Consider the following 16,767-nt stretch of genomic DNA (forward strand, 5'->3'; position numbering starts at 1 on the left):
CAGACCAGACCAATGACTCATTGCAATGAACACTTGCAAGTAAAGATGTATGGACTAAAGGGTACACTGTGTGACTCACCATGTCACACTGAGGCTTTCACGAAGAGATTTTTTTTTCTTTCCTTTTCTCAAATTTTGTTTTGTTTTGGTGGGCAGGCTGCAGGGGCAGAGGGTGGGTACAAAGGGACAGGAAGATGAAAGTGATCAGGATGTATGATGTGAAATCCATAAAGAATCAATAAAAAGTAAAATAATAATAATAATAATAATAATAATAATAATAATAATAATAATTGTGGCTTTGTCATGGAAAGTATATCACTGGTGGTGAGCTTTGAGGTTTTTAAAAGTCCATGCCATTCCCAATTAGCTTTCTGTGTCTATGTCTGTCTCTGTCTGTCTCTCTCTCTGATTTGTGGTTGTGTCTCAAGATGTGAACTGTCTACTCCTGCCCCAATGCCATGCCTCCCGGCCTACCTGTCACCATAATTGTCATGGACTCACTCTATGAAACTGTAAGCCCCAAATAAACTGTTTCTTTGGTCATGGTTTCTTAACACAGCAGTAGGAAAGTGGCTACGACACCCAGGTTCAATGTTAACTTTTCATTGTTATTTGTAAGAGTGAAGCTGTACTTCTTATTGGCAGGTCCAGCTTGCTTGCTTAATCTTCATAATAAAAATAGTAGCTCAGAGAATCCTGAACAAAACAACACACTTATCACAAGTGTGTGCTGTGGTGGCTGTGGCTGTGGCTGGAGTTTCTACTATGTCTCTCTCCTTGTGGGATCATTCTCTGCCTCTGTTTCCTCATTTGTAAATAGAGCATTTCAGTGGTTCCAAGCTCTTGTTTATTGTGAGGGTTGTGTTGTGAGTCGGTGTGTTGATGGTAACCACTTAGGATGACATTAGCACATTGGCAATATGCCAATGGCACTATGTGCAATAACACTTAGCACATAGACAATGAATGCTCTGATGACATTAGTCCTTAGGATGTCCCCAGATCTGCCTTTCCCCTTCTAAGGGACCCATCAATGAACAGCAATCCTCTGTCCCACAGGAGTGTCTTCCGAGGGCTCACGGTAGGCAGCCTGCTTTCCATGGAACCGTCTCCCCTGGGCTAGTTCCAATTTTGTATAGCATCCTATTGTGACAGCAGTGGACTCCCAGGGAGAGCTGGAAAGGTTTCCCCAGTTGGTAGAACTGCAGGATTCAATCCAACCCCTTACAACTCAGCTCCAGTACCAAGGCCAAATCAGTAAGGGAGAATTAAATGGCTAAAGGAGGCTGCAGGTGTTGAGTGGCCTGTTGTGGCGTTGGTCCAGCAGTCTCTGCTTGTCTGGGCCACTCATGAGCCACTCCTTCCCTGAAAGGCTGGCTTTCATGGGTTTAGCAGGCCACCTGAAGCACTAGGACAGCCTCACAATCAAGCTAATTAAGGCCTCATTGCCAAGCTGGGGTGTGGAAGGTGGGCTGAACCCGTGAAAAAGGAGTCAGCTTTTGATAGCTACAAGTTGTTGCCATAAAATTGTGGATGGGAGGAAGAATGCTGGAGGAAGCTGTCATTTCTGGAAGCCAGTCAGCTTGGCTACAGAGAGAAAAGGGTCATGCAAATAAGGTGTCCCAGCCTTCCTTCAGTCCAGTGATTCTTGAACTTAATGATTTTCACATCTAATTGAAGGAGAAGTTAGTCACTAGGCATTAAGACAAGCAGGAAGGCTCCTGTCTTAACAAGGAGCCTTTCTTGCAGAATGGAATGAACTCCGGAATAATTAAAAGCCTGCAGAAGTATGGGAATGTTCTATTAACTGGAATCGCCTTCATGGGGCCAGAGCCCTTCCTACCCTCAAACAGATCAGGAGGATTCTGATGACGATTAAGGCCATACTGAGGTCAAAAGAGATGAAGTAATTGACTCAAATCATCATCCGTGTCATTTTGGAGCCAGATAAACTTTGCTGTCGGGGGGGGGGGGGGGGGGGGGGCGGTCCTGGTGGTGTGGTCCGGGGGAGTGCAAAGCTCCTCATTCTTCTGGAGTCCCACTCGGCAGAGCCTATCCTCCAACTGAGGAAATGAAAGCTACAGTGAAAACATGGTGGAGAACCATCTAGCTGGATATTCCCAAACCTGCTCCCTTCACTGTTGGCCGTACTTTCCTGAGTAGATGTCATCTTTCTGAAAGAGCCTAGACACCAAACAGTGGTGTCTGCCATGACGCAACAGCAGCCAGGACATTGGTTCATACTCACCCCTTCCAGGGAGGTGCTGTGATCACCTGGTGTGATCTGTACTGCTCGCTCTACAGTGGGTGGCTATGACCCACCAGTCCCTTATTCTGGGTATAGGATAGCCTCATGCTTGGCCCGCACTGTCTCAAGTTTGCCTTGGCCCATCAGCAGTGACTTACCATGATGCAGTCTTAATACCCAAAGCACCTTTGTCCATGAAGAACAAATCGCCCTCTGTTTATGCCCATTGTGTTCATTTTCTGCATTTGTTAAGCTACTCTTTAAATGCTGGAGAGTCAACAGTTCTCTGAGTATTTGTACAATACTTAAAAACAATATGGATTTAACAAAGGTAAGTTTCTTAACATTTAAACACAGATTTTAAAAGCAAACACTCCTAGGCATTTATTTGAAATGATACTTCTAAAAAGTCAGATTGCCATAAATGTTTAAAGGCCTGTAAAGTATACACACAGCGTGCCCATAAAGACCAGGAAACTCTAAGCACAATGTACGGGCCTCACATCCAGGGACTTGAAGCTGCTTGTTTACCATCTTTGTTCATACCCTTTGTAAAGTTTTGGCTTTAATTTTTTTTTTTTTTCACATTCAGTTAACCCCAAAGCTGCCTTCCTAAAGCCTCAGAAACACAAGTAGAACAGCCGAGGCCACCAACGCTGGTTGTTGACTGTGTTCCTTTGGATGTCGGATCCAGGGCTCAGTCCACGGTAATCCCGGGCTTCCAGGCATCTGGTCCAGCACACAGCTATAACTAAATCCCTCAAATCCCCCCGCCCCACACCTCTGGAGAGTTTCACTTTGGAAACTTGATATCTTTCCCAGAGATGATAAATTTTAAGTTTTGTATGCCTGCCAGTCCCTGGCCTATTGTTCTGTCATTTTGATGCATTGAGCTTGTCTGTTAACGTTATTAAAAACTTATGTGTCTCCTATTATTATTTTATTCTAATTAGATGGGCCATTTGGAGGTTTTGTCTCCTAGGAGATGCAATTGGGCCTGTGTAATTAGCTCTCTTCTTCAGGACAGCTGGCTAACTCATCACCTTGGAGTGCAGGGTTGGGCTCTCAGCCCACCTTTTTATTTAACATGGCCACAGGCCCTTTGTTGGGTTTCTCTAACACTTAGTCTGACTTTACAGGAGTCTCTGTGTCTGATCTTTTCCATGTGCACAGGGAGAAACAAGTACACCCTGCCACTATGCCTCATTTTTGTTATTAATACGAGTATAGCAAAATATAATGCTCCTTTTTTGCATGAGACAGGATCTCATGTGTTTCAGGCTGGCCCCAAACCCATTATGTAGCTGAGAACAATCTTGAACTCTGATCCTCCTGCTTCTACCTCTCAGGGGCTGGAATTACCAGCATGTGCCCCCGCACCTGCTTTGTGCAGCCCTGGAGATCAAACCCAAGGCTGTGTGCATGTGAAGCAAGACACTCTACCAACCGAGCCACATTCCCAGCCAGCCCCAAGTCTAATCACAGCCCGGCACTTGGACAATGTTTGCTGTAACCTACATCTCACCTCTATCCTTACTATTTATAGAGAATTATTTATGATTTACACAAGATGTCTTCAAATTACTTGAAATCAGTTTACTTGTCTTAAGCCATAGCACTTGATGAATCAGCTCTATTTGGTTAATTATTTTGTAAATACCACTGGCTTCCATCTGTGTAAGTCCTACATCCACAGACCTAACCAACTGCTGCTTGAAATGCACTCCACGGAAAGCTGCATCTGTACAGAACAAGTATAGACTTCATCATTATCATGGTCCCCTACACAATGTGCTCTAGCAACTGCTTGCATAGCATTCGCCTTGTACTTGATGTTCGTAGTTTAGAGATGACATAAGGTACATGAGAGGATGGGCATAAGTTACAGACAAGCAGTATACTGTTCTACATAATAGACCTGAGCATGTATAGATTTCGGTGTCCAGCTGAGACACCCAAATATATGTGTAGAGTCTGAGATGGGTCAGTGGGTAAAGGTGCTTGCCATGCAGGTCTAAGGACCTGAGTTTGAATCCCCAGAATCTATATAGAGGCTGGATGAACAGCACAAGTTTCTAACTTATTGGAGGTGGGAGGCGGAGACAAGAGACTCCGCAGAAGCTCTGCAGACTCGAACCTGGCGTATGTGGCAGGAAGACAAGAAGGAGATGACTGTCTCAAAGTGAACAGCAAGGACTGACAGCCAAGGCTGACCTCCATAGACATGCCTTAGCATCCATGCATCTGCATTCACACACACACACACACACACACACACACACGCACGCACGCACGCACGCACGCACGCACGCACGCACACTCAATAAATAGTAAAGGTGTCAATGCTGAAAAGACGGGGCTGATCTAGCATCATCCAGGATATACCATCACAGTATAACTGAGGAAATCTGGTTGAAGACCATGTGCCAAGGATTCTAATTCCTGGAAACCTAAGCAATGTACTTATTTTCAAAGTACAAAGACATATCTCCATTTTTTAGAAGGGCTGATATAAGAGGAAATTTCGGTGGCTTATGAAACCTACTGTAAGAGAAGTAGAGTGCAATAAATAAGATGGAAGGATGCAACCTCTGCACACCGCTCTCAGGCTCTGCTGAGATAAAACATGGTACACGGCTTCAGAGTGTGTATGCCAAGCCAATGCTCACGAGTCCCTAAGCACCTTTGGCTGTCTGGGAGCCTCTTCCAGGTTAGATTGGACAATGAGGAAAGCCCACCTGAGAGGCAGGGTATGTGTATGGTAAAAGTTTGGGAGAAGAGACCTAGCATAAGATGTAGATGCAGCTGAGAAGGGATCAAGGTCTAGGGATGGGGATGGAGGGAGGGTAGAGCATCCTGGAACTATCCCAGAACCATGAAGTAGACCAAAAGCTGAATGACCAGACTATAAGCCAGAGACTCCCTGCTGTGACTCCCCCTACTGTGGACATTTGAGCAGTAAAACCTCCAAGCTGATCTCACTAGTTACTATGGAGGGTGTGATCAAATCAAGGTTGATAGCTCAGACCCTCGTGGGTTACTCTGGCCCTGCAGGTAAGAGCTGATGGGGGGGGGGGAGGGTTCATGCCTATTTGGTAAAGAATGAGAGCTTCATTTCTTTCTTGACGCTGATGAGGTTCAAACATATTTCTCATTGTACAAATAGATTATAGTTCTAAATATTGCTCATATATTGGGCATATTGACATATACCTAAATATTTTGATATATAAAATTTAGAATATATATATAGGGGCTGGAGAGATGGCTCAGAGGTTAAGAGCACTGGCTGCTCTTCCAAAGGTTCTGAGTTCAATTCCCAGCAACCACATGGTGGCTCACAACCATCTGTAGTGAGATCTGGCACTCTCTTCTGGCCTGCAGGCATACATGCAGGCAGAACACTGTATACATAATAAATAAATCTTAAAAAAAATAGAATATATATATATATAATCCTAACCAATTTCCTTTTGGAGCAGAGTGGGAGACAAAAAAATCTTGTAATTCCTTAAAAGGTGCCTGACTATCTCATGTGAACCTCTGAAGTTGTGGTGTTGAACAAGCCAGGTAGAGTGGCCCGTTTTAATAGAAGATGGCTTACTTTGTGGGATGCTGGTGTGTTTTGAAGCCGGAGTTCTCACAGTTACAGATGTCCTGCAGCATAGACTCTGCCCTGAGCCACCAGGTACCTCTGGGTGTTGTTTAAAGACACAGGCAAGAATGCATCAAGACGGGGTCTCTGATGAGGTCTTAAGAGTAGGCACCCAAAACGTGTGACCTTGACCTTGCTTTGTGCCCCTCCCCACAGTGATCCCCAAGGTCACCAAGCACCTGCTCTCAAACCCTGTGTTCACCTGCATCGTCCTGGCTGCCTGCATGGAGATTGCTGTGGTGGCTGGCTTCGCCGCTTTCCTGGGCAAGTACCTGGAACAGCAGTTTAACCTCACCACTTCCTCTGCCAACCAGCTGCTCGGTGAGTGGGTCTCCTTGCCCTCCTGTCAAACCCAAGTGCTCAAAGAAAGTGCCGAGATCCAAAAAGTGTGCAGGGCTGTGCTAAGCCCATACCAGTGTGGTGTACCTGTGGCCTTTCTACACAAGGAATTTCGGAGTGAGATTTTTCACACTTGAGGCAAATATTAACAACATACTGTAGGGCCAGTGAGATGGCTTATCAGGGAAAGCATTTGTTGCTCATAGCTGATGACCCAAGTTCAATACCCAGAACCCACAGTTGGAGGAGAGAACCAACTCCCCAAGTTGTCTTCTGACCACATGGGTACCATGACACACACAGCCATCATCATCATCAAGAACAAAAATGCAAAATATATATAGGAAGCATTATGAGAGACCAAGATGTCACTTGATTGATATCAATGGGAGACTTTGAAATACATAATGATGGAAGGAAGCAATCAAAGTCCATCTTAAGAAATTAGTAAATTTTTATTAGACTATAGGAATGATCTTAGCAACATAAAACCCATAAAATTCACAGCAGGGACTTTACCAATTGAACTATTTCTACAGCCCCAGGAGTTATTTTTTTCAAAGGTTTATTACTTTATTTTAGGTATATGTGCTTTGCCAGAATGGATATGTATGCACCATATGCATTCAAGGTACCTGCAGATCAGAAGAGGGTGTGGGATCCCTCTGAACTAGAATTATAGATGACTGTGAGCCACCATGTGGGTGCTCGGCATCAAACCCAGACAGTCTAGCCAATAGGTAAACTCTTGAGTTCAGTGAGCTACCCATCTCAGAAAAAAGGTGGAAGGGCTAGAAAGCTGGCTCAGAGGTTAAGATCACTGGTTGCTCTTAACTCAGGTTAAGTTTCCATTACCCACATGGTAGCTCACAACTGCTAATAACTCCAGTTTTAGGGGATCCAGTATGCTTCTCTTCTGGCCTGTGGGCATCAGGCATACATGCGGTACACAAGCATACATGCAGGTAAGCTACCCATATACATAAAATAGAATAAAATTTTAAAATAAAGTGAAGAGCCATAGATAAAGGGACCTGACTTCAGCCTCCAGCCTCCACACACCCATGTACACCTGTGCATGCATAGAAACACACACACACACACACACACACACACACACACACACACACACACACACACACACACAGGGAGAAGGAAAGAGAGAGATTTCCTCTTGTTGCTTCCCAAAATGGCCGATAAACGCAAAGATGCTGGCCAGCGTGATGAGAGAAATGCACATTGAAACCTCAAGGGGGCGCTCTGACACACTAGCCAGATGATAGCCCCGAGTGCTGGGGAGGATGAGGAGGAACTGGAACCCACACTGTGGGAATGCAGGAGGGAGCCTCTGCTCAGGGCAGTTTTTGCACCATCCATTAAAGCTCAGCATATGCCTGTGCTGTGATCCATCAGTTCCGTTTCTGGGCACTTATCCAACAGAATGGAGTGTTTAGGTCCACTCATTTACATATGCATATAGAACAACGTTCCAAGCAGTTTTATGCATAATTGTCTTAAACTGGAACTCACCCAAATGTCTGTCTACAGCAGAGTGGGTAAATAAACTATAGACTGTTCATTCTATACCACACAGCTTGGGAAAGGGAGAACTCTCACACGACGGGCTTCCATGTAAATGGAGATGAGTTTAAATATGTCACACACAAAGAGAATGTATTTATGGGATTTTGAAAAAAAAAAGAATTGTCCATTAAGATAAAAGAAGCTAGAGCCACAGTTGTCCTTGAAGGTTATGACTAGGGAGAGGTACCCAGGAGTCTCCTAGGCAGCTGCAAGTGTGTGTGTGTTTGTGTGTGTGTGTGTGTTGTGCGTGCATGCGTGCGTGCACATGTCATGTGAATATGGGTACACATTCACATACGTGCATGTGGGGCTCAGAGATGAACAGCAGGTGTCTTCTTCAGTTCCTCTCCACCTTTGTTTTTCCATGCAAAGTCTCTCTCCGGCTGATCCTGCGGGCCAGCATGCTGCTGGGCTTCCAGGTATATGCCCCTACACCTGGCCCTTAGGAAAGTGCCGAGATCAAACATTCCCAAGCCTCAAGCATCTGGAATTGTTCTAAGCTTGACCTGAGGGCTGGTTGGAGGGGTGTTTGCATTTTGGAAAATTCCCCTGGGTGGTCTTATAGGTTTCACATCTCAGTTTAAAAAAGGAATTTAAACCCCGACCATCATGACAACATGCCATAGTTTTTCCTCCCTGAAAACTGCTGGGAAATGCAATCCTTTTTTTTTCCTCTTCTTACTAGTCATTCTTGCCACCCACTCTTCGGTAAGAGTATTAGCAAAATGCAGTGAGCTTTGTTAAGACCTGCAGGATGGAAGAGAAAAATGCCTCTCCCTACAGTGGAAGCTATGGTCTCTGCTTCTCTAGGATCTGGGGTTTGACCCTCCAGCACCCCAGCATTTCTCTCCCTCCGTGGTTTCTCTGTTGCCACATCTTCCATTTTGATTGGGTTGGCACAGTTGCGTCTACAGGACCAGGTCCTCTTTTGGAACAAATGCCTAAGCTTTCTATCGACAAACAAATCAATAGTCTCCGGGGCCGAGGGTCAGAAAAACAATTCTGTCACCTAGCATCTGTTTGCCAGTGATTCCTGCTTGTTAGAGTGCTTAACAAGGTGGGAAGAAGGGGGGGGGGGGCTCTTCATATTCTCCAGGCAGGCAGGCAGGCCGAGGCAGCAGGCATCTCCTGTCCCTATGTCTAGCCGATGGCATAGATCCAGTCAGTGTATGCTGGGAAGAGCCCACTGCAGGAGGGGGGTGGGCAGAGTGAACTAGGGGAGGCTGGTGTAGGGAGATGCTCTCAGAACAGCTCCTGCACTCCTGGAAGACAGTGTGCATGCAGTTATCCCAGTCTATGCACACAAGGCTCTGGGCCACCCACAAAGTCATCAGCCAATGGGTCAGAGTTCAGAGAAGAGCGGTGTAGACAAGCCAGGGGGCGATGACATTGATTTATGAGTGTAGACTGAAAGGGCTCCATCTGCATAACTTAATATAATGAGGATGAAGTTGTGGTCCTGGGAACTTCTGACAATGGCCAGGGGGTGTTAAGGATGTGTACACACACCATGGAGGAAGGGAAAGAGAAGCTAATCGTGACTGGGAGAAAAGGTGCTGAAAACCTGTTGTTACCATGGTTACCATCACCACCAGGTGACACCCCCACTGTCTCAACTAGAAAATGAAACAAAGCCCAGGATGCTCTCTCTGGGAGTGGGCATGTTGTCACCAAGGCTTATTCACACAGATCCAGTCTGGTCACAGATTCATTCACTCTAAAAGGGATGCCTGAATACCATCCAGCACAGGGTGCTGGATTAGACACTGGGGTTTGGGCTGAACTGAATGGGATCCAAAGGGTCCCCTTCCTCCTGGAAACTTCATGCTGGTAGAGGAAGAGAGCAAGAAGAAACAGGATGGGAAAAAATAAACACAGCAGCTTTTGATGACAGGGAGAGCCATGAAAACAGGAATCCTGCCTAGGGATAATGGGAGACTGTTACTGAACCCAGAGCACCCAGTGTCAGCTAGGCTGGCTGGACAGCTTACCATGGGCATCCCCATCTCTTCCTCCACGGTGTGCAGTTCCAGGTGGGCCACCACCTGCCGAGCTTTAACCTGGCCCCTGAGATCCCACCTCTGGTCCTCTCACTTGTACCACAGGTGTTTTATCCACTGAGCCATGTCCCCTGCGCCAGATCCTCAAGATGATCATAAATTCCCTGTCCATGTCACCAGAGGAGTGGGGGCCGATGAAGCCTCTCGGAAGAGGGAAAGACCAGTCCAGGAAAGACAGACAAGCATGTCCTAGGAATAGAACCAGTGTGTATGCAAAGACTGAGGTACCCTGGGCACCTAGAACTTTCCGGGGAGCAAAGGTGGGAAAAGAGGATGTTGTTGGAGTGGTCAGTGGCATGGGCTGGAGATGGAGGCACACAGGACAAGATCATGATGTCTATACTCATACCAGAGGCTGCAAACTAAGCTCAGATGTCAGAGACAGCCAGGTCTATGCCTGTTTTATGCATGGCCAAGGTAGAGCCTTGGTGAGCTAAGCCTTCCCAATTTTATTTTCTTACCGTAATATGAAAAATTAATTTGCCTTCCCTTAGCACATACCAGCTGGTTGATGTAGTCGATTGACCTGGGGGTCGGTTGATTGGCAGGGAGGAGGCAGCCTAGACTTGAAAATTTGCCATGCATAATCGACACAGTAGATGATCACTCAGTAATTTAAAGCCAAGTTGTAGATGAAATAAATCAGAAGAGAGCCACAGCAAAGAGGAGATTGGGACAGCAGGGTCCTTTGGTTCTCCGACAGTGCCCTGGGTCTCTGGGAATCCTGGGGAACAGGTTTGGGGGCTGCTGCCTTGGAGATCACTCTGTGTATAAGAGAGAGGGAGTGTGTACTCACCAATTATTCACCAAGTGCTGCAGAATGCAGTGATTTGATTGACACTGCTTCCTGAGGTGTGGCAGAACTGGCTAAGTGATGTTCTCCACTGACGTGTGAGCCCTGCAGCCTTTGGGCTTAAACAGCCTTAGAGCCCGTGAACTGTCCATGCTTCCTTAGAAGAGGAAGAGAAAATTCTCAGTGTGTGTGTGTGTGTGTGTGTGTGTGTGTGTTCACATGTGTAAGTCTGTATAGGTCTGCAGGTGTGTGTGTGTGTGTGTGTGTGTGTGTTGGATCCATGTGTATTCACATGAATAAGTGTGTATCTGTCTGCAACTGAAATGTATGGGAATGTGGTTGTGGACATGAAGTTGATGTGGATGTCTTCAGTCACTCCCCACTTCATCTCTTGAGGCAGGGTCTCTTGCTGAGCTTGGAGCTTTGCCAGTTTCCACTAGTCTAGCTAAATGGTTTGTCCCCAGGATCCCATCTCTGCCTCATGTGTGCTGAGATTACAGGCCACCAGGCATGCTTGGCGTTTGTGTGGCTTCGGGGGATCCTAACACAAGTCATCATGTTTCCTTAACAGTCCCTTTATCTACTGAACCATTTCCCCAGCCCCAAACTCTCAGATGATCTCAAGTCCCTGTTCCAGGTCACTGCAAAAATGCACAGAGATGCTCATGTGGTAAGGTGCTTAAGGATCTGTGCTACACGCTCAGAACCCAAATACAGAAAGAAAAAAAAGCCAAAAAGAGAGATATGGCATCTCAAAAACAGGTGCCTGAGAAATGACCCCCGAGGTTATCCTCTGGCTTCCACATAACACAGGCACATACATGCACATGCATACAAACATATCCACACACACACAATACACACAGAAATGGAACTAGGTAGGATATGCCTTTAATCCCAACACTTGAGTAGATAAGGTAAAAGGATTGCCAAGTGTTTGAAGCTAGCCTGCTCTACAGAATAACACCAAACACCAAAATAAAAAAAAAAAAAAAAGAAAAAGAAAGAAATACTAATGCAGAGACCATCTCATTGCTCCCCAGTATTTAATCTCCTGGATTTCACACCTGGGTCCCCAGCTTTCTGGATTCAACTCTTGGTTGGACCCACATTAACTTGTACACATACATCCTCTTGGATGGCACCAGGTGTGGTGTTCCAGCTGTATGCACGTTGGCTCGCAATGACTGACTTTTTTCCAACTCTTATCTCCCCTTGTTTTCTGGGAGTTGTCCGAGGACAGAAATCAGGCCCTTCATGAAGGCGTTGGAGTCACATGAAGTCACAGGGCCCTTGACTTCCACCAGCCCCTTCTGCTGTTCACACCCCCTCTGCTCTGCTTCTTCAGGGATGACGGCAATTCCCTGTGCCTGCCTGGGCATCTTCCTTGGTGGCCTCTTGGTGAAGAAGCTGAGCCTGTCTGCTCTGGGGGCCATTCGGATGGCCATGCTGGTCAACCTAGTGTCCACAGCCTGCTACGTCTCCTTCCTCTTCCTGGGCTGTGACACGGGACCTGTGGCTGGGGTCACTGTTCCCTATGGAAACAAGTAAGTACCTAAACTCTTAGCTTGACCCTGCCTGGGGACACCTTCACTGTGATTCATAGAGCTGGCTCAGCCCTGCCTAGGAACACCAGGGATACCCTCACTGTGGTTCATAGAGCTGGCTCAGCCCTGTTCAGGGACATCAAGACTCTCTACCAGAGGCTAATAGAGCTGGCTCGGTCACTAGTGATCCTGAGTGGAGAAGCCCAGGAGACCTCAGCTTCTTCCATGCAGTTGGAAGACTCAGCCTGTCCTCTGAAAACTGACCTTTTCTCGACTGTGGCAAGACAGCCTCAAGAGTAGGACAGTCACTCATTCTCCAGTCCACTTGCTCTTTCTGACATTTGACCCCAGGAATAATGTGAAGATAGAAAATAAAAACAAACCTTATTTCAAAATTCAGCTTAAAATAAAGGACAGAACCAATTTCAATAATTCCTGCATGAGCCAGAAGCTGCCATCCAGCTCACATAGTCATTACTAAGTCTGGCCCTTGGTGAGCGTGGTGGGGGAAGAAAGGGAGGGGAGGCGGGGAGCAGGGACCAGCCAGTTGCTATGGTGTCTCTTTTCTTATGCCCTGGTTATTATCCCAGGACTGTGGACCAGAGTCCCCATAGCAATTGCTCTTCAGATAAATTATGGGATGTATACATAGGGATGTATTGTCTCTTGGTCCAGCATCTCCTTTCCTCGCAGGACTCTGAGACCACCTTGAGATGTGGAGTCTAGCCCAGACATGCTGCACTGTGGCTACCCTGCAGGTTACACAGTCAGGCTCCTCCTCCAGGCAGGCCCCTGGGCTGCAATGAAGTCTGGAGACTGGGTAGAACTGGGGCCCATCTGCCACCCCTTGAGAGTGACAGGAAAAGCAAGAGGCAGCTTCTCACAGACCTGGGTGCACTTCAGGCAGCCCCCAGTTCCTCTTGCACCCAGAGTCCGCTCCGGTTGGCGTTTGGCTCTCAACAGCGGCCCTCACTGTGCTCAGCTCGTGAGCAGTAAACCGCGGCAATTAGAATCCCATGCGCAAGGTCACGGAGCAATGACATCAGGCTGTAAAAATGAAAAACAGATAAACAGTTCAAGGCCCGCGGTCACCCTGCCCAGCTCTAACTCATTCTCGACACTCAGGCGCTACATACTTTGAGGCAAATGGTTCAGCTGGTCCAGCCTCGATTTCCCTTTTGACAAAGCTTGTGGGGTTGTCCTGGGAACAAACAAAATGACATGTAGAGTTCCTTCAACAGAGCATGATAGAAACAGCCAGGGGAACCCATGTCACCTGTGTTATCGGGAGGTCCTCTGAGCCTTAAGACAGAGCTGGAAGTGGGGGTGCTGAAGTCACTTCCTTCTTCTGGGGTCCCCCTGTGTCTCCCCAGTTTGTGTGCTCTTGGTAACTGCATCATTGCAATGCACAGGCTATAAGTATAGAACACCTTAGCATTCAGGATTTATCATGGGGTAATGAACCAGACGGTGGCTATTGAAACCACGCTGGGCATCCTACATGCCAGAGAGAGAAAAACAGGCGGGGGGAGGGGGGGGGGGTCCAGCTGCAGGAGGAGTTGTGAGTTGTGGGGTAGGACGGACTGCAGCCATCTAGAAAAATGTCCTGGAGTGGCTAACACTAAGTTAAGCCTCAGGTGCCATCAGCTCAAAGGACCCATGGTTAGAAATTACAAAAAAAACAAATAAAAATAAAAAAATAAATCTTCCCCCTCACTTTGATGGAAGACCGAAAGGGGTACAGCAGTGTGGGCTCTCGGCAGTGGCCCTGGACAGACACGGCCAGGTCAGCCAGGGCTAAGATAGGAAGACTGAAGAGAGAAAGGACGGGCAGACCACCCTGAGCGAGGACACCGCCGCGCCCATCATGGCAGAATGCGATCAACCCTGCCGGTCCACCCCAGCTTCTAACGGAGTCCCCTGAACTCTTCTTTCCAGCTCAGCACGTGGCCCCGCCCTTGACCCCTACTCTCCGTGCAACAAGAACTGTGAATGCCAGACCGATTCCTTCACCCCGGTGTGTGGGGCCGACGGCATCACCTACCTGTCAGCCTGCTTCGCTGGCTGCAATAGTACGGTAATTGAAACCTCCTCCGGCCGCGGGGGGCGGGGGTGGGGGAGTGTGGGGGGCGGGGAGAAGGGTAGGATCCAAGCCGCCACAGCTGCTCACAGGCCAGGGGCCAGGCTTGTCTCTTTTCACTTTGCCGCGGCTCTTTCTTAGCCCTGGTCTAAGAAAGAATCCTCCACCAGGAGGCTAACAGGGCAAGTCAGTTCCTCCGGCCTGTGCTCAATCGAATGGGCTCCTAAGACACTTCGCGGAGCAACTGAAAGTCAAACTCAAAGGGAACTGTGGATATGCAGCTGGAAAAAAAGGGGGCTGTGGCACGAGGTACTCACAAAAGGTGGCAGGGAATTGAGCTGTGTGTGGTGGTGAGCTGCCCACCACAGAAGTAAGTAGAAATGGGAAAACCCTGAGACTCACTGGAGCCCTGCCTCCTCCATGCCTGCTCCGTTCCCTTTGCCTCTTTCTTCCCAGCTAAACGTCTCATACCTCTTCTCTCTTCCCACCATGCTTTTGATTTTCCTCCTCCTTAACAGGGAAGTTTTCCTTTGTCCGCCCTCCGGCCATCATCCGCATTCTCTGTGTGGGCACCTGGTACCGAGTGACCTGCTGTGGGGTCCTGTTGTCCCCGCCTCCCAGGTGCCGCCCCCACCTCCTCCTTGTCTGTACCATTACTGCCACTGTCCCACTGCAGACTGTCCCCTCCTCCTGTCTGGACCCACGCAGCAGTCCCCGATCCAGCCTTCCAGGGCAGCCGCCTTCGGATGTCTTCCACACTACAGCCAGAGGACGTCTGTGACACTTCAGATGACCCTTCCGCGCACTGCCCTGTAGAGCGCTGAGCCCGGTTCACTTCACGTGCATCTCCAACTCTCATCTCCAGCGGTCTCCTTTCCCTCTAGATCAGTGGTTCTCGATCTGTGGGTTGTGATGCTCCCCTGGGAGTCAAAAGACCCTTTCATAGGGGTCACCTAAGACCATTGGAAAACACAGAAATTGACATTACAATTCTTAACAGTCCCCAGATTGCAATTATGAAGTAGCAACCAGGATAATTTTATAGTTGGGGGCCACCGTAACATGAGGAACTGTATTAAAGGGTCACAACATTAGGAAGGTTGAGAACCACTGCTGTAGATGGCTGTTCAGCCTTCTCTCTCTCTCCAGCTGAACAACTCCTATTCATCCCTCAATACCCTATTTGAATGCCTGCTACTCTGAAACGATCCCTTATTTCTCCCTTTGGAGTTCTTGCCTTCGAGTCTCCAGACTCCTGCTCCTTCCTGGGTCTATTTGTCTCTTTTGCTGTAGTAGTCTTCTAGAAGTGTCTGTCTCTGATCTTTGGGTTTCTTGAACTAGGCACACTATTGCCTCACAAGTAATTCATAATTTCTCAGACGCTGCGCAGATGGGAAGGGAAAGATACTTGCCAGGGGGCTGCTTTCAGGGAACTAATTCAAGTCATTTCTTTCCTCCCCACCCTGCCTCCTGCATCTTAAAGAGCAGGAGTTCCCTGAAAGGAAAAAAAAAAAAAATGAATCATTTGTTTTCATTTTCAAAGATTTCATTTTTGCATGCTTTTAGGATTTAGATTCCTGGCCAGTTATTAACATTTTCTATAAAGAAAATAAACCACTGCAGATTGGGGGCTGGGCGGACCCAGTTTTATAAACTAGATGATAAAGCAATTTCTTTATGTGAGTGGAAGTAAATATTAAAAGGGGGTTGGGACCCGAAGAGTGGTTCAAATAAAAGCACAAGCTATTATTTCTCATAAGAACAACTCCATTGACATTTTAATATCCAGAAAGTTCTGTTAACAGCCTCAGCTATTGTCCTGTGATAGACCCCTAGGTGACTCTGTGTAGCCTTGTTCTGAGGCCCAACAGGCCTTTTATTCGAGGGCACACTGACCCAACCCTGAAGGATCTGCGCTTCCTCTGATCTTGCATGGTTAAGAGGTTTATTGAGTAACAGCCTGTTCAAGCCGTGTGTTCACTTGTGGCTGCGGTAGCTGAATAGCTGAGGGGTGCCATGCCAGGACAGCAGGCTAAGGGGGAGTTCGAGACATGACTCTCACTCCCCAGACACCTGCTCTCCACTCTGTGACTTGGAGCCTCACCTTGCCTTCTGGGGTGGTCATGGGGTTCCACCCTTGACCACTGAGGCAGGCCTCTAAGTGGCCCTGGCTTTGGAGACAGAGTCCTGTTCATCCTGAATGGGGCCTTTGTAGTAGCTAAGCCTTAAAGACAACCCTCTGTAGAGCTTGCAGGAGCTGTAGGCGAGAGCCTGGTTCAGGCCAGGTAAGGGGTCTCCCCTGCTTCACTCGTGGCTCATGACAATGTGGCCTCTAGTCAAGAGGATTCTTGGGATGACATCCAAAGAATGAGCAAATGGCAATTTGAGTCTTTCGAATCTCGGGGCAGTGTTTTGAAGGAACGCCAAACAAAAGCTTATGTTCCTGGTGTGGGACTCC

General features: G+C 47.6%; 1 protein-coding gene across 2 annotated transcripts in view; it reads left to right on the forward strand.

The window, feature by feature from the left end:
* Positions 1 to 16,767, forward strand: part of Slco3a1 (solute carrier organic anion transporter family member 3A1) — a 289,209-nt gene that overhangs the window by 233,654 nt on the left and 38,788 nt on the right. For both annotated transcript variants that reach the window (XM_028893279.2, XM_028893281.1), the window contains exons 5-7: positions 6,063 to 6,227; positions 12,031 to 12,229; positions 14,168 to 14,306. In XM_028893279.2, the coding sequence (XP_028749112.1) occupies positions 6,063 to 6,227; positions 12,031 to 12,229; positions 14,168 to 14,306 (503 nt within the window). The remainder of the gene's footprint in view (positions 1 to 6,062; positions 6,228 to 12,030; positions 12,230 to 14,167; positions 14,307 to 16,767) is intronic.

This window comes from Peromyscus leucopus, chromosome 1, assembly GCF_004664715.2.
Source record: "Peromyscus leucopus breed LL Stock chromosome 1, UCI_PerLeu_2.1, whole genome shotgun sequence".
Classification (NCBI taxonomy): Eukaryota; Metazoa; Chordata; class Mammalia; order Rodentia; family Cricetidae; genus Peromyscus; species Peromyscus leucopus.